The sequence below is a fragment of the Notolepis coatsorum genome, assembly GCF_963971535.1.
Source record: "Notolepis coatsorum genome assembly, chromosome: 3".
Classification (NCBI taxonomy): Eukaryota; Metazoa; Chordata; class Actinopteri; order Aulopiformes; family Paralepididae; genus Notolepis; species Notolepis coatsorum.
Genome location: NC_140167.1, coordinates 12,539,749 through 12,564,375, shown reverse-complemented (window position 1 = coordinate 12,564,375; position 24,627 = coordinate 12,539,749). Strand labels below are relative to the sequence as shown.

The following is a 24,627-nucleotide window of genomic DNA, read 5'->3' as shown; positions in this document are numbered from 1 at the left end:
GAAGCAAGTCATATACGCTTTAAATGAGTCAATCTCAATCATGGTACATCATCAAAACAATTAGACCTATATTTTAGATAACAACTTATTCTGAACATCAGGGAAATTATAATGATTCATATATATGTAATGGTTGTGACGTCACCTCAAACTTCAATGCCCCGAGTGGGAGTCGAACCCCGGTCTCACACACAGCAGGCAGCAACACAGACCACTATACCAAGAGGTGAATCCACTTCTAAGTACTGGGTCTATGCGTCTTTTGAGGATGTGAGAGTGAGTTTAACCCATAGCACCGCTACTCACCCCAGCCCTTCTTGACTGCGCTTCACGATACCATCCGTTACATATATATATAAAAAATCCAGACCATTACAGTTGTGATAAAAAAACAAATGAGAATAATGAAGTATGATTTATTACAATCTATTATAATACAAAAACACTGAAAGAGAGCTCAAAGATTAGGCAACGGTCCATGTTGTCATACAAAGACAAAAATAAGTAACTTCAGTTACTGTTGTTTGCCTTTGTACAACAAGTACCGCTCGGCATGTGTATTTTTTTTTACCACCATATCTGTATCCCTCTAAATGTGCCATATAAGCACAACTATCAGTACTGCCCTACAAACTATAGTAACCAAAGTCACTGGTTTTTGCCTTGGTTGGGCAGTAATGTCGACATCAGACAAGCTCAAAGCATCTCGACACACCACTGATGACGTTTACAGCTGCAGCAAAGGTTTCACTATCCTGACTCTGACACACACACGCACGCACCCCATGTGTTGCTTCGTAATGAAAACCACTGCAGGAGCCATGACCTCTCAAAGATAGTGCTGATGTCAACAGTGACGAGAGAGTCTGGTGCCGATGTCAGCATATCATTCTGGGAAAAAAAAGCTCTTCATTAGCAAAACACTGCAAGGGTTCTGTACACATTGCGATGACTTTTTTCACTGACGCATTGAGGCGGTCCGCCCCCCCCCCCCCCCCCCCCCCCCCGTTGTGCTCAAAATTGACCAAACTTGACTGATGTTACAGTGGAAAAACAGAGAGGAAATGAAGTCCTGTGGCAGCAGGACAGACGAGAAAATTATAATTCATCCCGACAACTGAACCCTAAGTGCTGAAGAAACATGTGACTCAAAATAAATGTTTTATTTTTTCCCCCCGGACAGACCCATGTATTTTCAGTTGTAAAGTCAAATCCGAAACTGGAAAAAAAGTTACATGGTTCTTCGTATGAGGTTCTCCGGTCATTCAGAGGAGCACCTTTTGGGAAAACCTTCTGGAAGAGCGACAGCGACCAGCGGATAAACTCTCATTTCCAAATAGTTCATCCAGACAGTTTCTATGCATGTTCTCCCTCGTCCACCTTCCCTTTTGGAACCCCAACCGGAGCGCGACCCAAGGGCAAAATGGCCGCCGTGTGAACATGGCCGCCGCCGGTCTCTTCACTGCAGCCTGGCTCGTTTCTCCGGGGGGGGCTTGCTGGGGGGAGCGGGGGCCGAGGTCTTGGTGGCCGGTTCTCTCTCTTCTTGTTTCACCGTCTCAGCCGGAGGTTCGGGCTCCTTTTTCACCTCAACTGCAACAAGAGAGAGAGATGAGCCATAATTGTGTGAAAAATTGTGTGTCAATGTCCAAATATTTATGGGCCTGACTGCATGTCATGGCCAGTTACCTTGTGTAATACGGTTACATTTAGTCATTTAGCTGACGCTTTTATCCAATGTGACTTACATTACAACAAGTCAGCAGGAAGGGTGCAACTCTTTCAGCTGAGTAACAATGTTCATCAAACGGTGGTGAAACTTGGGTGCTGCAGTGTTGAGTGCATAGTAGAAAAGATATTGATTGAAGAAGTGTGTTTTTAGTCATAGTATATATATATTCACATTCAAATTCTTTATTGCCTATATTTATTGTAATGTCTAATATAACCGGCACACAGACCCTCATCTGCACCTTTGTTTACAGGGTTTATTTTTTGTATTCAGATCAAATTTTATTGCCTATATTTATGTCTTTCTACCTGTACCTCCCCTCCCTCATGCTGCTATGATGCCCACATTTCCCCAAGGGGATCAATAAAGGAATATCTTATCTTATTAAAAAAAACTGCAGTACTATTATAGAAAGAAATATATTTAAAAGAAACTATGCTGATTTACTTTTTTTTTATTTTTTTTTTATTTTTTACACGCATCCAAAAACCTTTGCACACATTAGTTATTGAGAGTAAATTAGTTTGAATATGGCCACCAGTGATGTCATCAGGGACTGCTACCTTATCATTTCATTCAGCTGGAATTAACAACACAAGGATTCAGTGTCCCTGATGACATCACTGGTGGCCACATTCAAACTTAAGTTACTCTCAGTAACTAAATAACTGTCAAACTAAATTAATGTGTGCAAAACTGTTTGTGTGTGTGAGATTATGTGCAAAATAAACCAGCATTGGTGTTTTTTGTGTGTGCAAAGTCCTCCTTTAACACTTTGAGTGCCAACGACGAGATTTCTCGTTAGTTCATGCCAACCGTTGAGTGCCAGAGAGACGAGAGATCTCGTTTTTGATATTTTTTTTTTATTTATTAGCGATGCCGATTTTCCATTCATATTTCATCAATCTAGTCTCACGTTACCACTGGAACTCTCTCTGAGCTCCATTGAGAAAATACCGCCCCCTATCGTCTCTCCGGATGGTACTGCACCCCTTTGGATTGGATTGAATGAAACTCATGGAGAGAAAAAAAAGTCCTGCTTCCACATTTTACTTGTCAGACAAGTAACCCGAGACGATCGAAGTCATCGCAGACCACCAGAACAGCGGATAATGTGTGTTTCAAGTACCCAGCGTTGGATCAATAAACGCTATCGATATTTAGAATGGCGATCAGGAATTGGAATAATCTTTTTGGAGAACATCTGATCGGAGGTAAGGAATCTATTTGACCAGTCTTGGGATAATCAGAGCTTTTTTCACAGATATATCAACGTGGGCCCTATGCGTGTGTGTGTGTGTGTGCTGATCAGGAAATAAGATAATCGATTTTTCAGCCCGCTTCCCTAGCGTGCATAAGTACACATACTATCGATAATCTAGCGTTTATTTGAAAACTATTCATAAATAGGCCGAAAAATGACAACGTTTTTGTGTATTCCAGTATATTCCAGTAAAGGGCGATTATCACAGAATCTTCTGAAATTTTCTGAAACTTTCAAGAAACTAGCATTTTTCAAAATGGTATAAAACAGAAATGAACCGATTAAAAAACAATCAGTTTCGACAATGTTGACTGCAAACCGGTGGAGGTCAGAATGATCATCATCTTCCAGACACTCCAGTGACGAAGACATTATCGCCGTATTGTCTCGAAAATAGTGAGAGAGAAAATAAAGATATAACGTCAACGTATCTCCTTGTTCTTCTGTTTTCCTTTCTTCAGCTAAATACTTTCTTTCCCACGTCAAGTGATATACAGGCACTCTCTTGGGGTGAAATTTGAGAAGGAGATGAGTGTGTGGCCCCACCCCTGCTTATGTAGGTGGCAGATGGGGGTGTGGCCAGACGGATGCTGGTATGTAAAGGTGCATTTGTGAAGTTTTTATTCAGTGCAAGTCACTGGAGTGAGATATGTGCAGTTGACGCCGAGCGGAGCTAATACGATATAGAACATGATAAGCGACAGCAACCACCTCCAACTCAACACCAGTAAGACCAAGGAGCTGGTGGTGGACTTCCGGAGGGGCAAGAGGAGGCCCCCCCCGATTCCCATCACCATCCGAGGGGAGGAGGTGGAGGTGGTGGAGTCATAAGTTCCTTGGGGTACACCTGAACAATAAAATGGACTGGTCAGACAACACAGAGGCCCTCTACAGGAAGGGACAGAGCAGGCTGTTCTTCCTGAGGAGACTCAGGTCCTTCAATGTTTTGAATAGGCTGCAGTCATTTTAACAGTCTGTAGTGGCCAGTGTCCTCTTCTATGCTGTGGCATGCTGGGGGGGCTACACCAACTCGAGGGACACCAACAAGCTAAACAAGCTGGTGAGGAAGGCTAGCTCCGTGGTGGGAGTCGAGCTGGTCAGACTAGAGGTGATGGCAGAGAGGGGGATGAGAAGGAAGTTGGCTGCCATCCTGGAGAATCCCTCCCACCCGCTCTACGACGAGCTAGTCAAGATGAGAAGCATGTTCAGCCACAGACTCATACACCCCCCCCCCCCCCCCCCCCCCCCCCGATACTCAACTAACCGCCTCGGACAGTCCTTCATACCAGCGGCTATCAGGCTCCACAACAGTGGGCAGGGACTGCGGCCAGACATCCAACTAGAACTAATAGGAACCCAAGGAGGACAATAACACTACCGTATGCATACTGCACCTTATGTGAATACTGTGATACTGTGAATACTGTATATTTCAGTTAGTTAGATAGTAAATTATATTTACTTATTTGTTTACACTGCTTGTGTTGTTTTTACTACCTGTACCCCCCATCCCCCATGCTGCTATGATGCCTGAATTTCCCCAAGGGGATCAATAAAGGAATATCTTATCTTATCTTATAAGTGAATCACCTTGACAACATGAGTGACAACAACAGCCTGCAATGGAGCAGAAATGAACTACTTGTGATCTGAATATCTTGTGGATGAATTAAGCACTTCTGAGTTCATACCTGGAATAGGCTTCTCGCCAGGCTTAGGCTGCAAAATGAAAGGACACAAACACAATCACATCACTATGATCAATAAACCTTATTTTTTTTAAAATATTGCAAAAGCTTTACACAAAATAGCATCTCGAGTCTCACATTACCTGGTAAAACGTTGGTGGGAACTTTGACCGGAGGTCTACGAGGAGCGTGTCGACTCTCTGCCTCTGGAACAGTGAACTGGGCTCCTCCTTCTTCTTGGACTTGGGCTTGTTTTTCTCTGGACACATTAAACATGACTGTTGGTTAGAGGTAGGTGTGTGTGGTGTGTGTGTGTGTGTCAATACAATATTGTTTAATTTGATCAAAATGGTACATTTTCAATACTTCCTCCACTGACAACTTGTGTCATGCTAAAGAACTGGACTTATCCCCCCCCCCCCCGACACACCAGTAACCGCCTGGGCCAGTCCCAGTTGGCACGAACTGCTGCTAATTACTGGAGAACTAACGGCTGGTTAGTTAGAACTGTTAGGTCATTATTACTTGCACTTTGTTCCATTATTCTATCATCTCTCTGTATGGATCATCATGTTTTTTTCTTTTTAAGAATGCTGCATAATGTGGTTCAATCCCCGCCACTGACAGGAGGGTGTATTCCAGCTGTGAGCTGGTGACTGAAGGGTGGCTGGTGTTACATCTACGGTACCCACCATCTCTGCCTAAGTGCCCTTGAGCAAGGCACTGAACCCCAAAACTGCTCCAGGGGCAACCCTGAGCTCAGACCTCTGATGAAATGCACATGTGTGTGTAACTAGGAGGGATATGAGGACTGTGTGTAACTAGGAGGGATATGAGGACTGTGTGTAACTAGGAGGGATATGAGGACTGTGTGTGTAACTAGGGGGGATATGAGGACTGTGTGTAACTAGGAGGGATATGAGGACTGTGTGTAACTAGGAGGGATATGAGGACTGTGTGTAACTAGGAGGGATATGAGGACTGTGTGTGTAACTAGGAGGGATATGAGGACTGTGTGTGTAACTAGGGGGGATATGAGGACTGTGTGTAACTAGGAGGGATATGAGGACTGTGTGTAACTAGGAGGGATATGAGGACTGTGTGTAACTAGGGGGGATATGAGGACTGTGTGTAACTAGGAGGGATATGAGGACTGTGTGTATGTATAACTAGGAGGGATATGAGGACTGTGTGTATGTATAACTAGGAGGGATATGAGGACTGTGTGTAACTAGGGGGGATATGAGGACTGTGTGTAACTAGGGGGGATATGAGGACTGTGTGTAACTAGGAGGGATATGAGGACTGTGTGTAACTAGGAGGGATATGAGGACTGTGTGTATGTGTAACTAGGAGGGATATGAGGACTGTGTGTATGTGTAACTAGGAGGGATATGAGGACTGTGTGTGTAACTAGGAGGGATATGAGGACTGTGTGTGTAACTAGGAGGGATATGAGGACTGTGTGTGTAACTAGGAGGGATATGAGGACTGTGTGTGTAACTAGGAGGGATATGAGGACTGTGTGTGTGTGTAACTAGGAGGGATATGAGGACTGTGTGTGTGTGTAACTAGGAGGGATATGCGAAAAGACAAATTTAAAATCGACAATAATAAAGTAATCTTCTAAATAGTCATCAGCTCATTGAAATGCGTTTGTAGGCGATCTCTACGGAGGTAAAGATGGAGGTGAAGTGAATGAAGCGAACGGCTGACAGGAGATCAACCTCATTGAGATCGTGGACCTCGGGAACTGACCTCTCTCCTCCTGGTCTTTGAAGTGCCACCAGTAACCCTTGGACGGGTGGTAGCGACAGTAGGACATGGCTTCGTCAAAAGCAGACTGGACGCCGTGGACGGCAGAGAGCTAAGTGAGAACAGGCACATCAGTCAGCGAGAGAAAGAACTGAATTAGTTAAAAAAAATTAAAAAAAACACACATTTTCGATTCAAGACACCAGTCAAGATTTGGGAGAATAGAATACTAAAGAAATTCTCCTTCCATCAAACCACCCACGTTTAAAGGAAACATGCTGACATTATGGGAAATGCGCTTACCGTCTTCTCCAGAGTCAGACAATAAGGTAGATAGATATAAAAGAAATCCAGCTGCAAGATAGCTATCTTAGCACAAATGAATGGAAGCGGATACGGATCAGCTAGCCTAGCTTAAAACTCTGGGAGAGGTGTTTTTGTGTTTCAACAGCTAGGCTTGGTGCTCCGTGTCCACTTCCAGTCATTTGTGCTAAGCTAGGCTAGCTTGCAGCCGGATATCTTTTACACAGAGAGGAAAAAATTAGCATCTACCTTCTCGTCTGACTCAGGAGAAGACGTGAGCGTATTTCACACAATGTTGGCGTCTTCCTTTAAGTTCCCAAAATATTGTGTTATTCGGTTGAATAATGAATGATGGTGTGGTGGTTACACCCCCCCCCCCCCCGCCTCTGGAAACACACGTACCCCTGCTGGCATGGGATCGAGTCCCGCCAGAGTCTTCTCTCCTGTGTCTCCTATTCTACCTTCCCACTATCTCAATTCTAAGACAACGCAAAGGGGAGTTTATGCCCCTTTAAATTATGCCAAATTTATACTCAAGACGTCAAATCGACGCGAGCTGACGTGGACCGCACAGAGCTGTGATTGGCCCGCTGCCCTGACGTACTTCATATATTCACCACTTATCATCTCGGGGAGCTCAGTCGGAGCACTCCATTATCGATCGTGATTATTAACTATGTTACGAACATGGACAAAATCGAAGAAAGACTGGCCAAGGAAGTCCGAGAATATAGCCATTTGTAGAACACGACACAGCACAGCCACCTAGTGGTTCGGTCGGTGTACTGCAAGCCCCGCATTGAACTGAGGTGGAAGTGGGTGGAAGCTCCCACATGCTAAAAATCTGCAGACAGCCGACATTGAAGCATATCTCTGCCTTATTGTACACACACACACACACACACACAAAAAGAGTGATATATATCTCACCACTCTTGAGCCGATCACTGTTCCCAGGTCTGGGGCCTGATACACCACTCCTGCTATGATATAGTAGTCAGCCAGGGGTATATCTAGGTGCACACAGAGGAGAGGTGCAACGGTTAGAGCCAATAAAGAGTAGGGCATTAAAATCCATACAGTTAATATATTCTTTCACACTTCCCCCTTTAGATAAGTGGTTTATTATCCATTAATCATTTCTTATCGCCAGGAGAGGACATTCACACACAAAAAAACATTATTGACATTGTACAAACCACAGGCTGAGTTGACTGATCGTCACTGAGGCAGGAAAGTGTGCGCGAGTGATTTGTTGTGCTTTATACACGGCAAACATTACACACTACTGGCACACTACTGCTGGCCGTGGGTCCGCGGTGGCACACAACAGCGCCGCACGAGACTATAAAACAAGCATCGATCGGGTCTTGGGGTGATTTTTTTTTTTTTTTTTTTTTATCTACCTTTTCTCCCCATTTTCTAATTTTCTCCCATCCCAATTTCGTATATAATCCAATTCTTCCCTCCCCTGTCTCGAACGCTGTTAGGCCATGCCTCCCACAGGCCGGCTGCAATGTGGACGAAGCCTTGCATCACGTGTCCCCTCCGGTACACGAGGAGGCAGCCGTCGCATCTTTTCACCTGTACAGCGCGATCTCTCAGTGGCGAGGAGTAACGCGTGGGAGGCTCATGCTGCCCCCGATACTTCCTGATTCTGCTGTACAGGCGCACCAACCGACCTGTAGGAGTCGCTGTCCACAACGTCCGATCCCCACCCACCGCCGCTTTCCCTATGTTTGTGACGACATTTTGTAAGATACAATTGTAAGATTGCTATGCTATTGCTGGATCTTGAGTCATATTTGATATTTGATCTGAATTTCGTGCTAGGGGACCTCAAAGACCTATATTAACTTGTTGAAAAGGACTTAAAATATGTCCACTTTAACATTTTGATTGACACGCAGTATGCCGATCATTATACCCAGTCTGCCACCGCTGTAAGCCTATGGAGATGTTTACCTTCTTTGCAGGGCTATAACTTTTTAAATATTATAGCTATATTGACATTACTATGGCCCATTCAACATCGCGTATCTATCGTTCCGGATGTGGGAACGTTATATTTTTTCATTCATAAATTTTTTTTTCTTCTACTTTTTCACCCATTTTCTATTTTTCTCCCATCCCAATTTCGTATTGTCCAATTCTACCCTCCCCTGTCTCGAACGCTGTTTGGCCATGCCTCCCACAAGCCGGCTGTAATGTGGACGAAGCCATACATTGCACGAGTCCCCTCCGGTACTCGAGGTAGCAGCCGTTGCATCTTTTCACCTGCACAGCGCGATCTTTCAGCGTCGGGGGTCTGCGCTTTGGAGGGACGCCGACCCCGTCGCTTCCTGATTCTACTGCACAGGCGCACCAACCGACCTGTAGGAGTCGCTGTCCACAACGTCCGATCCCCACCCATCAGCTTCCCACCCCCTAATACTGCCAAATGTATTAGTATGAACGACCAGCAAAGCTGAATGCAATGCGGAGAGCTGGGCTCGAACCCAGCGTCTCCTGCATTGGTGGTGAGCGCCTTGCCCACTGCACCACCTAGTTGCCCTCATTCATACATTGTTGTGTTAATACCGTCGAGAATATAAGTATGTTTTTAAGCTTTTCTGCTGTAATTCCAAAAATGCGAGTTATAGGCCCTGAAGCATATGATAGATTATCGATTGGCGTTTCTTTCCTATACACGCTATATTAAAAAATTCAAATGTATATGATCGGTATACATTATGCTTCATCATGCGTGAAGGAAATGGACAATCAAGCTGAAAATAACATTATATTCCTCTTACCGTTCGCGGCGCCGATGAGACTGGATGAAAAATATTCCAATTATTTGACGTCGATCTGCTAGATCCATTTCCCGTTTGTATGACGCAATAAAAGCCGAAATCATATATATTATTGCGTTTCGAAAGTGATCCCAATGCACTCGATTGTGTCTCTTGATCCACGTAACAAGATAGTACTGCCGGAGGGATTTCCTCGATGCACCAGCGCCACTTCTGGTTTGGTGTGGAGTGTAACTCGCCCGATCATCCACCAGGCGGCGGTATTGAGGCGTTGCAATATCAGACAGGGTGCCGCTGCAGTCCCGGAGGGAGGCTGGATGAATTATGAATGCCATGGCGAAAAAATTTAATATTGATCCCAACAACGAATTACGTCGTTGTTGGCATTCAACGCATGGCGGGCAATAACGAATTACGACGTTGTTGGCGACCAATGTGATAAGAACCAATTCTGGGGGAGCTCCAGTAGCTCACCACGTACCGCGAGTGCTATTTCAGCGCCGTGGACAACCGCGCTCGCGCGGATCTGGGGCTGAGCGCGTTCGAATCCCGGACGGCAGCCGTGCCTTTCCCAGAGTGTCTTTCCCCCCATCTGAACCCTTTCAGCCTGCTTCTGTCGGTCGAACTTGACCAAGTATGAATGCGAAGAAAAAGCGATAAACGCTAAAAGAACCAGGTCAAAGTTTAAAAAAAAAAAGAACCAATTCTGTGCCAGTCAGTTACTGCAATTAAAATTTGAAGTCCTTAATTGCCCTGTCAGTGACTGGGAGTTTATCTCTGTGTGTGCACACAGTCAGTCTTACATCAGACACTAGTACATTACTCTGTTCCACTTTGCTAATGCAGGTATATCCATCTAGGGAGGCACAGATACCGGTACCGGATATCAGTCCAATAACAGTTCAATTAAACTCTCATATATTTCTGAAGGCATATAAGGCTATTATTTGGTATATTTGAGCTTTTTCTTTTACGTCAAGTGACACTTTAGCCCAACTCCTCACATTGAGTAGGTGACTGCCTCTGCTGTTTACGGATGATGTAAAGAATAGGCTCCTGAGCGTGAAGAAGGATGTACTCCACTCCGACCATCTGGCTGAAAAAGAGAAGAGACGTTTGTGTTAGAATCTGTAATGTTATCATTAAACAGGGACCTCTAGGCAAAACAGCCCGCTTCCATTCATTCGTGCTAAGCTAGGCTAGCTTGCAGCCAGATAGCTTACTACTGAACGCACACAGAGGAAATTGATATCTATCTTCTTGTCTGATTCTGGGTAAGACTGTAAGAGCATATCCAATAATGTTGCCGTGTTCCTTTAACCTGCACTAGAACCCCTGAACAACATGCAACCTAAAGTAAATCTATAATCTAAGATAAGACAAAATAGCCTAGCTTAGCACAAATTAATGGAAGTGGATGGGGATCAGCTAGCCTAGCTTAAAACTCGGAAGTGTTTTTGGCCAAAAGCTAGGCCAGCTAATCCATATCCGCTTCCATTCATTTCTGCTGAGCTAGGCTATCTTGCAGCCGGATAGATTACTACTGAAGGCAAAGAGAGGAAATTGATATCCAAGTCAAGTCAAGTCAAGTCAAGAGTCAAGTCAAGTCAAGTCAAAAAAAAAGAAAAAAAAAAAGTTGTAAGACAGTAAGAGCATTTCCAATAATGTTTCTGTGTTCCTTTAACCTGCACTACAACCCCTGAACAACATGCCACCTAAAATAAATCTATAATCTAAGATAAGACGAGATAAGATGTCTCTAAAGTGCTCGCAGACTTACTTCAGATGCTCCAGCGTAAGGCGCTGCATCTTAACCATCTCGTTATTACAGGTCCGGTCGTAAAACGGGTTGCTCCTCTCCGAAAAATAGTCCAAGACATTGCCAGGGTTGAGGATAGGCACCCAGCCGCTGTCAACCCAGGATATTCCAAGGAGGTTGTCTGGAAAATAGATTGATATTCGGATATTGAGTGTCAGCAGCACACCTGACGATAAAGCCGAGGTAAATGGTAAATGGCTGCATTTATATAGCGCTTTTATCCAAAAGTACTACTCACCTACACTGTATGGCTGGGAAATTAAACAAGTTAACATTTTTATTATGATTTTGGTTTCCCACGATCATGAAAACAAGATGCCGTATTGCTCTCATTTTGTCCTGTGTAAATACAGCGCACCCTTCCTTTGAAGAGAAAGGGGAAACAAATTCAAAGTCATATGAAAGAATATGTCTCTTGCTTGCTTGCTTGAGTTTATATCTTATCTTGAGTTAAGAGCACTCAAAGAGCATCACATTTCACTGACTGAAATGGTTGAAAGAAAATGTTATGTCATGTTCCTGCATTACTACCTACATTAAACAACATAACACTTGTTTTCAGTCATTCTAAAAGTAAGTATGTTAATGTGACTGTCCATCAAATTGTATTTTACAACCATTTCAGTCAGTGAATTTCAATGTCATAGGATTGCATTTTCATTATTGTTTGGAGCTCATAGCTCAAAAAAAGGGCAATTTTTAGGATTTTCTGTGTGTGCCGAATTACAACCTAAACATCTATTTCAGTGGAATACCCCTTTAATTACCCTGCCAATTAACGTTAATATTAATATAATTGAATTTGGCAATAGGTGAACTTATTTTATATATTGTCAAATAAAATCATTCATTCATTCACTTCTGACTGGCTTGATTGATTGAACATTGTATTAACAGATTGTAGAATAGGTACAGTACAGTACGGCTGAATACACACAATTGTTAAGGGGATGCAGACCAGAGAAAGACTTTCGTCTTGTTTACATCAGGGTCCTCCATTTTCAATTCCTCAAGTAACCCTTTCTAGGCTCACGTGAGATCAGAGATCATACACCGGAAAACATTTACTAAGTCAAGCCACAAGTGACTTGCAGAAACGTAGCTAGCTAACCGCTCTGGCAAACATACGTGTTTACGTTTAACAAAAGCTGAGCAGATGTTAGCCAGCTTGCTAACGGTGACAGCAACAGGATATGGACCTAATTAGCTCATTTAGGTTTTTCTGTAGAACGGAATAGATTAAACGTCACACCAATCCATCATATATCCATTACACACCACTCGTTAAATAAAGCGGGCTGTACAATATTTCGTAATGAGATAAATCTGCTTATTTAGGTACCTCTCAAATCCACCGACGCCATGATGTAAACAAATGGTCGCAAAGAATATCCGCAAATTCTGTCTGTGTCGCGGTTTGATGACGTTTCTTACGTCGAGCCGTTAGAACGAAGTGACGGGAAATCAATAGCAAAATACTTTAATACAATAAAAAGAGAATTTATATATATCCAATACAATATGAATGCAAATTTTAAAAGAAAGACAATTCAATCAAATGGAATTGGACATACTATAATTCAAAGAGATTAGGCCCACAAAAAAAGGATATGCTAAAGTTAGTAAATCAACTGATTATGTTTTGTGAAAAGTGTTTTACAAATTAGCAAAACGCGCGTGTGTGTGCGTGTGAGAGAGATAGAGAATCGATATCTGGTCATGATGATCTGATATAAGATCACAATGTCTACCTTTTCTGTTGATGCTCCTCATGGAACATCGATCAACGCACTTTAAAGATCAATATACTCTTCCAAGAAGTTCCAAATACGCATGGTCACTAAACCGCATCAGTCTGTAAATGTTTTATCTGACCTTAGTGGTGACCTTCTTAGTTTAAAAAAAATCCTAATCATGTCTTATTTATTTTAACTGACTCGTCATCATTGGAAATAAGGGCAAGCTCAATGATGTTACGAGTTTTAAATAATAGTTTGATGATGATGATAAAATAGGCATATTGATATAAAATAAAAATAAAACATCCATTTTTTGTTTTCGTAATCAAGCCCATTTTTGTATAGCTTTTCGTGTTACTGTGCTTGTCTGCCAATTGTTCCACTTCCAGAGATTTGGAATTCCAAAGACACACCCAACACGCTTATTGCTCAGTGAGGAGGATGACAGATGGAATTATGGATAGTTGAATGAAGAATAAATACATGTATCTTGGCCATCATCACAACGTATAAAACGGAGATCCCCTCGTGTTAATAAGCACGGCCTTGTTGTTCGTCGAGTAAAACTCCTAATAGGGGGGTCACAGAGCAGACAGCATTACCCCACATCAACTCCCGTAAATGACATCATCATACCGTATGAATTTATGATGATGTCATTTACGGGAGTTGATGTGGGGTAATGCTGTCTGCTGCACCCCCCTATTCATACCCTGTCATTGGGGACCACGCAGCCTGTCATTGAGAGTCGGACCAAATAGCCTGCGCACAGCACACACGCACGCACGGTTTGGATGCAGTTTTTACTCGGATGATGCGAGACGCGACGGTCACGGATGATGTTATCTGATTCATCTCGAGAAGATGCCAGCTGCATTCCTCCTCCAGGTTTGAGATAACAGAGAGAAGCGAGACCGGGCATGAACGCACAGATAAAAGACTGCAGATAATATTCCAGACGGGTTTATTATTAAAGCCTGTGACGAACCAATCGGATCGTCGTCGAAAATAAGCTCTCTAGTAGAATAAAGGCAACAACACGCGACCTGCAGACGTGCTCACATTTAGACGCGAAGAATGCAAGATAACATAGAAAGAGAGTCAATATTTTAAAGCACTTTTTTTTTTATCTGGCGTTTTATCTGACTTTGATCGTCGAACAGGTTTTGGGGGTGAAATGAGTCAGACTGGGCTGCATGATGGCCCCCCGGCTCCCCGGGTACTAGATGGTGGCGCGCCAACAAGCCCCGCGGACAGCACCAGCAGCGCGCCGAGGCTCCAGCAGTGCGCTCCTCAGCCTCCTCCTCCCTGCAGCGGGAGCCGGACCCGGGATGCCCGCTACCAGCAGCAGCAGCAGCAGCAGCAGAGGCACCACCACGGGCACGGTGCGCCTCATCTGCTCAAACAACCGTCCCATTCCGAGCCGGCCGACGTCGTGAGACGGGCACTGGATTTCAAAACCCAGGGCACCCAGGTTAGATGTAGCAGTATCTGTATGTCATGTATGTCATATGTCCTGAATGATGAATTGAAAATGGGGGACCCTGATGTAAACAAGACGAAAGTCTTTCTCTGGTCTGCATCCCCTTAACAATTGTGTGTATTGAGCTGTACTGTACTGTACCCATTCTGCAATCTGTTAATAAAGTTTTCAATCAATCAATCAAACCCAGTGCTACAAGGATAAGAAGTACAGGGAGGCGATCGGCAAATACCACCGTGCCCTGCTGGAGATGAAGGGCTTGTGTCGGGTACTGGGCGACCCCACGGACACCACCACCTCCACCTCCAGCTCCTCCAAGTCTCCATCCTCCTCCTCCAGCTCCCTCCTCCTCCCGACCATCAGCAAGTCCAGCTCGCTGACGGACGAGCAGAAGGGCGCCATGGAGAACGCGGAGCTCGAGTGCTACAACAGCCTGGCAGGTATGAATTGGACACTATATGAATTGAAAATGGGGGACCCTGATGTAAACAAGACAAAAGTCTTTCTCTGGTCTGCATCCCCTTAACAATTGTGTGTATTGAGCCGTACTGTATTGTACCCATTCTGCAATCTGTTAAATAAAGTTTTCATTCATTCATTCATTCATTCATTCAATCATTCATTCATTCATTCATTCATTCATTCATTCAGTATAATACGATAATAGCGACGCACATTTATTATTGGTTCACTACGATTCTTCTGGGACTATATAGCTACTCTCCAGAATCTATGAATAATTCACGAGAATGAGTCATGCGCGGGCTATACCCCCCATCGCTCCTCACTTTATTTTTTTGACATTCGGTTCATGTACTGTAGATGTTTTATTCATTTATATATCACGGGCAGTGAGCAAATAGCACCATTGCCTTGGAAAAACTACTACATTAGCTTGATGGGATCCACACAATTATTCATACAGAGAGATATAAGTGCTCCTCCCGTCCCCTCTGTCTCTCTCTCTCTCTCTCTCTCTCTCTCTCTCTCTCTCTCTCCCCCCCCCTCTCTCTCTCTCTCTCTCTCTCTCTCTCTCTCTCTCTCTCTCTCTCTCTCTCTCTCTCTCTCTCTCTCTCTCTCTCTCTCCCCCCACCTCTCTCTCTCTCTCCCCCCCACCTCTCTCTCTCTCTCTCTCTCTCTCTCTCTCTCTACTCCTTTCCCCCGTCGTCAAGCCTGTCTCTTACAGATGGAGCTGGTGAACTACGAGCGAGTGAAGGAGTACTGTCTGAAAGTCCTGCGTAAGGAAGGAGAGAACTTCAAGGCCCTCTATCGTACCGGCGTGGCCTTCTACCACCTGGGTGACTTCCAGAAGGCTCTGCACTACCTCAAGGAGTCCCACAAGCAGGAGCCTTCAGGTGAGGGTTCAGATTCCACTACACTCTGTGTTTCAGAATGTATATACTGCCTACAGTCCCCCCCCCCGCCCCACCCACCTACCCAACCTCCTCCAATGTACAGTTTCTACGTCAAATGTATACTCTCTTTTCTGGACTCTTTTTGTATCACAAACAGTACTGTATTTGCAAATCTGGTATGTCATAAATGTATAGATGTAGCAGTACTGTCTATCTGTATGTCATGTATGTCATATATGTTACGATGAATTGAAAATGGGGGACCCTGATGTAAACAAGATGAAAGTCTTTCTCTGGTCTGCATCCCCTTAACAATTGTATGTATTGAGCTGTACTGTACTGTACCCATTCTGCAATCTGTTAATAAAGTTTTCAATCAATCAATCAATCTAGATCCCATAGTCCGGACGGTTAGGATTCAGATTCCACTACACTCTGTTTCAGAAGGTACTGCCTAGATCCCATAGCCTGGAAGGACCTTTTATTTATTTATTATTATAATTATATATATATATATATTTTTTTTTTACATGGGAATCGTCACGTTTTGACCTATAGCTGCAAAGCCATTGTGGCGGAACCAGAGAGGTCAATTATGCGCATATTCAGATTGTAAACGGTGCATTTATATAGCACTTTTATCCAAAGCACTTTACAATTTGTTCCTCACATTCACTTTAAGCAGGGTCCTCCCTCAGAAAATCTTGAGCGTCAAACACTTCATTTCCTGTATTCTGGTGTACGTTCATGCACCACATTGTGCCTTTTCTGCATCAATTCATGGTGGAAATGTCTTTATTTATGTAAAGGAAAAGACAACATTCAGGTACCCACTGTCACAAATATAATGGCATATAATGCAGTAAGGCTCTCAGGCATTCTGTATTGCTTTCAACTATTTATTCTATAGTTACAGGTAAGATGGATAATGTAAATCTTTTGACCCCTTATCTTTTTACCTCTTTTGGGTAGGGTGCTGTCTTTCATATTATCTATATTTTTTGAGGGGGACAAATTTACCTCTTCTCAATATTGGGGGGGGGGACATGTCCTCTGCAACCCCTCCTAAATCTATGCCTATTTGTGTGTGTGTGTGTGTGTGTGTGTGTGTGTGTGTGTGTGTGTGTGTGTGTGTGTGTGTGTGTGTGTGTGTGTGTGTGTGTATTTGTATACCTTCTTATCTGTGTGCTGTAAACCAGAATGTGTTCTTAGATAACTGTATCTACGTATACAGGTATCCTAAGATTGTGTATCTCTCTGCACCTATTATTCACCACACATTTCTACATACATTAGATACTGGTGTGTACAGGATAGGGTATACTGTATAGATTAAAAAGGTATTTCTGTAACCCTGCCATAGCCCCAAATGATTGACGTATACGTATTATTATTATTATTATTACTACAGATTTCAGTTTTGATGGAAAGATAAGAGTGTATTGACGCGCCACTTCCTGCCTGAACAGGAAATAAAGCGGCCTTTATTTTCCTGCCTTTGTTTCGCAGACACCAACGTTATCCGCTACATCCAGCTGACCGAGATGCGGATTCGCCGGATCGCCCAGAGGGACAAGAAAGAGGCCACATAAACGGCGGCCTGATGACTTCTCTCACCCGTCGCCAATAATTTCACCTGTCATTGCGCGCCGCCCCCCCAGACCTTACGCACCACGATTCGGGGGTCCTGGTGTTAAAAAGATACACGTGTTTTGCTTTTCGCTTTGCACAGCAACTTCTTGCCAATTCTGTGATTTAACCCCACCTGCCATGTGTGTGTGTGTTTGAAACTTTTTTTCCCATAACAGTTTCTGAATTTCTGCTTCCAACCGGCCTAGTAAGAGTATACGTCCCGAGTCTGTTTTAAAGGAACACGCCAACATTTGGGGAAATTAGCTTATCGTCTTCTCCAGAGAGAGACAAGAAGATAGATACCAGTTTCCTCTCTGTGCGTTCAGTAGGAAGCTATCTGGCTGCACGTTAGCCTAGCTTAGCACAATGAATGGAAGCGGACATGACCGGTTAGCCTAGGCATTGTCCAACTAAAACCTCTCCCGAAGGCTAACCGGTCATGTCCGCTTCTATTCATTGTGCTAAGCTAGGCTAACGTGCAGCCAGATAGATTTCTACTGAACGCACATAGGAAACTGGTATCTATCTTCTTGTCTCTCTCTGGAGAAGACAGTAAGCTAATTTCCCAAAATGTTGGCGTGTTCCTTTAAGTATTACAAACGAGTCTGACGCACTGCCAGTCAAAACATTGCACCAAAAAAGGGCCCAACACTTGTGATGGAGACGGAAGTAATAAAGAGTCCTTTTCTTTTAGTGAGTCCAGCATGTCTGTAGGTGACCGTAACTGTAGGTTAAAAGAACACGCCAACATTTTGGGAAATTAGGTTACCGTCTTCTCCAGAGAGAGACAAGATAGATACCAGTTTCCTCTCTGTGCGTTCAGTAGAAAGCTATCTGGCTGCATGTTAGCCTAGCTTAGCACAAGGAATGGAAGCGGACATGTACGGGTAGCCTTCGGGAGAGGTGTTAGTTGGACAATGCCTAGGCTACCCGTACATGTCCGCTTCCATTCATTGTGCTAAGCTAGGCTAACGTGCAGCCAGATGAGAGCCAGGGAGGAAACTGGTATCTATCTTCTTGTCTCTCTCTGGAGAAGACGGTAAGCTAATTTCCCAAAATGTTGGCGTGTTCCTTTAACAAGATCTCTTTATAACAGCACAGGGTTAACTTGTTCACAACAACCACCCATGTTTTATCACATGGCGTATTTTTAAAAGGAATACAACGACGACACAAATCTGATTTTTTTGAATACCGTTGATGAAACTTATGTCGATGAAAGGTGCTTTCAGTAAATCGATTTTAACTTAGGATGTATTCGAGTTCTATGCGTGTAACACCATAAGCACAGGTTGCTAAATGCAGTATGAATTCAAGAGACATATCACAAATTGTATATAGGCTACTTTATAGAAATTGCAAAAAAAAAAGATATAAGGGAGAGAGAGGTAAGCTATTTGTGTCTTGTTTATAAATGCCAAAAGAAGCACTTCATTCACAACATATATTACAAAGAATATGTTTGTTTATTGTTATGATATACGTATAATAAAGGTGTCTATTGATTGAAGTAGATTGTTTGTGTTGCTTTACTACACCGTCTTTCACTTCTCTGTAGTGGAATAACTGTTCTTTCTTAAAGAGGAATGCTAAGAATCACATATTCTTTCCGTGCCTCAGGACTGTTCAGTCAGTATTTGTGAACACGCACCACTCTCTCCTAAAGCTACAAATCAGAGAGAGAGATCCCTCCAATTGGTGATGTCACTGGGATGTAAAATCTGGGTCTGCTCAATAGAAAAAGGTAAATGGACTGCAATTATATCGCTCTTTTACCCAAAGCGCTTTACAATTTGTGCCTTACATTCACCCACCCACTCACTCACACATTCACACACCGACGTCGGGGGCGACCATGCAAGGTGCCGACCTGCTCATCGGGATCAATTAGGGGTTAAGTGTCTTGCTCAAGGACATTTCGACACACTACTCGGGAGGAGCGGGAATCTAACCGGGAACCATCTGATTACCAGACGACCGCTCTACCTCTTCAGCCACTGAGCTCTGACTTTGAGGCCACAAAAAGCTCTTACACCCAAATTAGGTTAATATTCTAGCATTGCTAGAAAGTCTGAACCAAAATTTAAACCTCATTCGGATGTAAGAGCTCACACAAACATTTTATGGCCTCATAAAGTGAGAGCCCGGCCCTCGGGCACAGGAAGGAAGGACGTACGTGAATTCTTAAAATGCGTGACATTCCCCTTTAAACGTACCAAAGCTATATTTATAGCTATATCAAACCCTTAGGCGATGCTATTTCTTCTGTCATTTCATTAAAGCTGTAACTGAAACAACACGACGATCCGGTGGCCTCGAATGATGACATCAAACGAGGACAGATTCTAATTAACCCTTTTTTAGTAGAGACATAAAAAAAAAAATTATGTAAATATGTGTAAATGAAGCAGACGGACCAAATTTCATGACATAATCATCAACACAGCCACCGTTATCCACACATACACACAAAAAAAGGCTAAATGTAAAAAGAAAAAAGGGTTAATGTATCGTGCTGCTAACAAAAAATGGATCCGAGTCATAACTAGACTAGACTACGCTGTGCCTGCCTGGGGGACGTTTCAATCGATCGATCATCCTAGATATAGAGAGGGGGAAAAACATTTCATAGCACATGACTGATACAATGGATTCATATCATCTTCCTCTCTGTAGTTGCCATGGTGAGAGAGGGTAAGCTGGGTCCCTCACTTGACTTCACTGATGATGATGATGCTCACAGCGTTATCTATTGAGGCAGAACATTCACTGGATGCAACACAGGCAGTGTTATGGACCAACGACAAAAATATAGACTGTTAATGTAAACAGTGGCAGACCTAGTGATTTGGGGACCCAAGGTGAAAGCCAATATGACACCCTTAACTCATTCGGCGCCGTTCACGCATATATACGCGTTTGTCCGCCAAACGAATAACGGCAACCACGTCGTATATATACGTTATTGGATCGTTATTTCTTTTATTCGCTATTTCCATTCATAAATCATCCAGGAAGGCTGTGGTACCATATGCAATGTGTCTGAGATCGCAAAGGTCCAATACCGCCGCCTGGTGGTATGCGGCCGATGTTGCACTTCCTTTGTGACTCTGTGTATCATTGAAATTCCTCCGGGGGCGGAGTTTTCGAGTAGGCTGGACCGAGGGGTATACCCGATCGCATTGAATCGCTTTCGGGACGCCCAATTCATTATGCTGTGGGGGGTTATGGCATGGGCCAAATGGACATACGATCTAGCAGATGGCAATCAAATAATTGGAATATTCTTTTTGGAATCTCATCGGCCACAGGTAAGAGCAATTTAACGTCAATTTCTTTAGTTATTGACAATCAATTAATCAGAAACGACCCCCCCCCCCCTTTCATGCATGATGGCACATAATATACCGATCATATGCATTTGAATTTTTTATTGTATAGGGACGAAATGACAATGGATTAAGTATAATATGCGCCGCGGCCTAATACTAGCCTCCCAGGAATTACCCTAAATTGCTCTAAAACAATACTTATATTCACCACGGTATAAAACGGGAATGTATGGATGGAAAAAATATTCCTTTTTCACATCTTGAACGATAGATACTCGATGTCAAATGGGCCATAGTATTGCATCCATAGCTATGATATTTAAATAGTTATAGCCCTGCAAACAAGGTGAGCGACTTCCATCGTTTACAGCGGTGGCAGTAGCTACTACAGGATGAGGCTAATCCGTGGCCCCAATGAGTTAACTCCTGATGCCTAATAGTAGGGGTGTAACGGTATTTTTTTTGCATGCAGAACTTAATTCAAAACTCAAAAGTCCCCCCCCCTTCCCAAAATATAACTTGCGCAAAGAGATTACCTGTAATTTAAATATACATTTTACAATCGAATGTATGTTTTTTTCCGATTAGTAATTTGAATATAGAATATTCGTTGACAGCCCTACTCAACAGTAACTGCAGACTACGTCCCCCCCGAGTGGAACATGGAAAGCCACGTTCTGCAAACTTCCTCCCACTGTACCGAAATGAACCATGAACCATGACTTCCAAACCGAGGTACGTACCAGACTGTGGTTTTTGTGTACCATTACACCCCTACCTAATAGTCATCTAATGTACATAGGAACAATGCCTTTATAGTGGGGTGGTCATGATATCTCATGATTAATACTTTTTATTGTAATAAGGGATATTTTTCAGTAAGTTGCTTGTATGTCTATTTAAATTGATCAAATAATGTTTATCTTTTGCACATATTTTTGTCCTTTGAGGGCCCCCCTGGTTTCTGGGGCCCAAGGCAGTTGCCTATCTTTGCCTAATGGTAAAGACCACCCCTGCATGTGAAAATCTTCAATGTCCCCTGCTCATTTACCCTGTTATTGAAGTGGGAGAAAGTGTAGTCTCATTGAAATGAATAAATACATAAAAAAAAACAATAAAAACATTAGCACAGTTGAAATGTTTACTATGGTTTTACCCAAATCAGTGCTCCAGTGCAAATACATGTCAGTCAATAACAGTATCCATCCCCCCCTGAAACATTGTCCATCGCCGCAGCGTCAACGTCAGCTTATTCACTGTAACATCTCAAACCATTAAGTCATACTGTCGCTACACTTTTGTAGGGAGTGTTTTCCGTTTCAACGAGCACCCTAACCTCATATACATATATACCGTGTATTGAACCTGTGTCACGTTCTGCGCACTCTGTGAAGAAAAGAGCATTCACGTTGACATGTATACATCATCCAAAGGACTTCAAATGAATGAACCCGAGAGATTGGAATCTCAGCAGTTAGGTTCAGAGGTCACTTGAGATGAGGAAACGGTGAAAGGGAACGAGCAATCGACCACGCGTCCATACATTACAGACGTGAAATGAGATCAAACGGAGACTTAAGGGTGCGCCCTTTACTCCTCAAGCTGTTAGACGGTAAAGTACCGGTAAATGTACCCTTTGGAAGAGAAATGAAATCTTGTAATTTCTTTTAGTCATGTGAAGGAAATAAATGCAAGAATAGATCAAGATTAAGCTAGTCTGCATTGAGACTGTTAATACTGGTTGCTCCCTGTGCTATACCGGCGTGACATTCTGTGAATCTTGCACCTTTAAAATCTTTGAATGTGCACACGCACACACACACACACACACACACACACACACACACACACACGCACACACACACACACACACACACACACCGCATCAAACCGTTCCAAAGCATATCATGCTCTAAACAAAAACCTGATAATGAATAGTAGTTTGTTTCATGGGCCCGAACACACGTAAAACAAGCATTCATCAACAGCGCTAATCATTACAAAAATATATATAAATAAAAGCAAGGCAAATACAATAACTTAAAAAAAAGAAAAAAATCAAATAAATACATTCTTAAAATTAAGTTCATTTAAATAAATCAATGCAAATATATAAATAATCCCCCCCCCCCAAAATATAACATTCACGTGCCACCACCTGGGGCCTGCTCCAGTTTGCGTATCATTCAAGTCCCATGCAGTCAGCTATACTTACAGAGCACACAGCCCTCAGTTCCACTCACACCCTGTCTCAGAGACATTCAATTTACACACAAATACAAACATTCCCTTTTAGTTTCAGACAGACTCGTCCGAATAGTGACATTCTGGCTTTATGGTAATAGTTTATATCATACAGAGGTTGAGAGAGAGAGAGAGAGAGAGACGATGCAGAATACATTGTTTAGCGTAACGTTTCAAGATTGTGGGGTTGCTGATGCAAAACAAGTGCTTATAGGACGGCGTCCCATTTCATGGGGATATATTTAGACGTGTTTTTAGTGACGAGAGGTTACTCGGTACAAAACAGAACCGAGAGACAAAGAAAACCAACACGCTGCAAAGACTGTCAGCTAATAGCACAAACGTGTGAGATCAGGAATCCATTCAAGTAACACAAAGAGAGAAAAAAAAGAGGTTTTCCTCGGAATTAAAGAATCGCACTCAAATAGAAAGTGTGTAAATCATCTCGGACTAACGGTTGGGAAAAAATAAATAAATAAATATAAAAAAAACGTAAAACTTTACATTCATGATGCTTTTTCCCAAAAAGTGCACTTATTATTAAAATGCACAATCTTGAAAATTGAGCTTGAAATTAAGGGGAGGTGAACAGAAAGACAGAAAAAAGAGAAGTAAAGCCTCGTGACGCTTCACCCTCGACTTCACATCTGCTGCTCGGTGGAGCGTAAAACCTTGCCGGCGTGAACCGAATGACAAACGACAGGGCGTCTGCAAGTGAGAGAGAGAGAGAGAGCAACCAAACAAAAGAAAATAATCCTTCTGTCACTCTGGACACGTTAACAATCCAAAGCCTTAATAGTGCGGAAGTCCCCTCCTCACGTCGTACTGTACCAATGGCAATCCGCTCTGAGTAGTAGTGAGTCTAGACACCATCGCTTTGCCCATCATGTCCCCATTACCTAAAAGGGATTATGTTTTGCACATAATCTCTCACACACACACATACTCTACCGTTTTTGCACACATTAATTTAGTTGGACAGTTATTGAGAGTTATTGAGTTATTGACCCCCAGTGATGTCATCGGGGACATTGAATCCTTGTGTTGTTGCGTCAATTACAGCACCATGAAATGATGGAGATTAAATAGATGAAATAGTAATACATTGTCTCCTAGGGACTGCTACTACCACAAGACAAGGATTCAGTGTCCCCGATGACATCACTGGTGGCCACATTCAAACTCATTTACTCTCAATAACTGTCAAACTAAATCAACGTGTGCAAAACTGTTTAGAGTTTTTGGATGTGTGTGTGTGTGTGTGTGTGTGTGTGTGTGTGTGTGTGTGTGTGTGTGTGTGTGTGTGTGTGTGTGTGTGTAAGCATTGTTTTTTTTTTGGTGAAGTGCCCCTTTAACCCGTTCCTGCTACCTCCAAGTGTAAAAGTCCATGTAAAAACGTCCTTCCCGCGGCGGCGATGGGATCTAGACCCTACCGTCTCTGTACGTCAGCTTTGACACAGGCAGGGCCGATACATGGAGGGAAACTGAC

At 43.1% G+C, this 24,627-nt stretch overlaps 2 protein-coding genes across 4 annotated transcripts; one reads left to right on the top strand and one right to left on the bottom strand.

The window, feature by feature from the left end:
- Positions 1-1,013: 1,013 nt before the first annotated feature.
- On the bottom strand, positions 1,014-12,734 carry med6 (mediator complex subunit 6). Its single transcript, XM_084309596.1, has 8 exons — positions 12,696-12,734; positions 11,315-11,474; positions 10,539-10,630; positions 7,670-7,752; positions 6,440-6,548; positions 4,825-4,940; positions 4,685-4,712; positions 1,014-1,590 (listed from the first exon to the last, which is right to left on the bottom strand). Exons 1-8 carry the CDS (start codon positions 12,715-12,717, stop codon positions 1,460-1,462), a joined length of 741 nt encoding a protein of 246 aa, XP_084165722.1. The 5' UTR covers positions 12,718-12,734; the 3' UTR covers positions 1,014-1,459.
- On the top strand, positions 11,407-17,848 carry ttc9 (tetratricopeptide repeat domain 9). 3 transcript variants are annotated; one of them, XM_084309593.1, is made up of 5 exons: positions 11,407-11,536; positions 14,256-14,566; positions 14,766-15,015; positions 15,748-15,930; positions 17,440-17,848. In XM_084309593.1, exons 2-5 carry the CDS (start codon positions 14,270-14,272, stop codon positions 17,520-17,522), a joined length of 813 nt encoding a protein of 270 aa, XP_084165719.1. In that variant the 5' UTR covers positions 11,407-11,536; positions 14,256-14,269; the 3' UTR covers positions 17,523-17,848. The 3 variants fall into 3 exon arrangements, with proteins under 3 accessions (XP_084165719.1, XP_084165721.1, XP_084165720.1); XM_084309595.1 differs by having other exon boundaries at positions 11,454-11,543; XM_084309594.1 differs by lacking the exon at positions 11,407-11,536 and having other exon boundaries at positions 14,080-14,566.
- Positions 17,849-24,627: the final 6,779 nt, after the last annotated feature.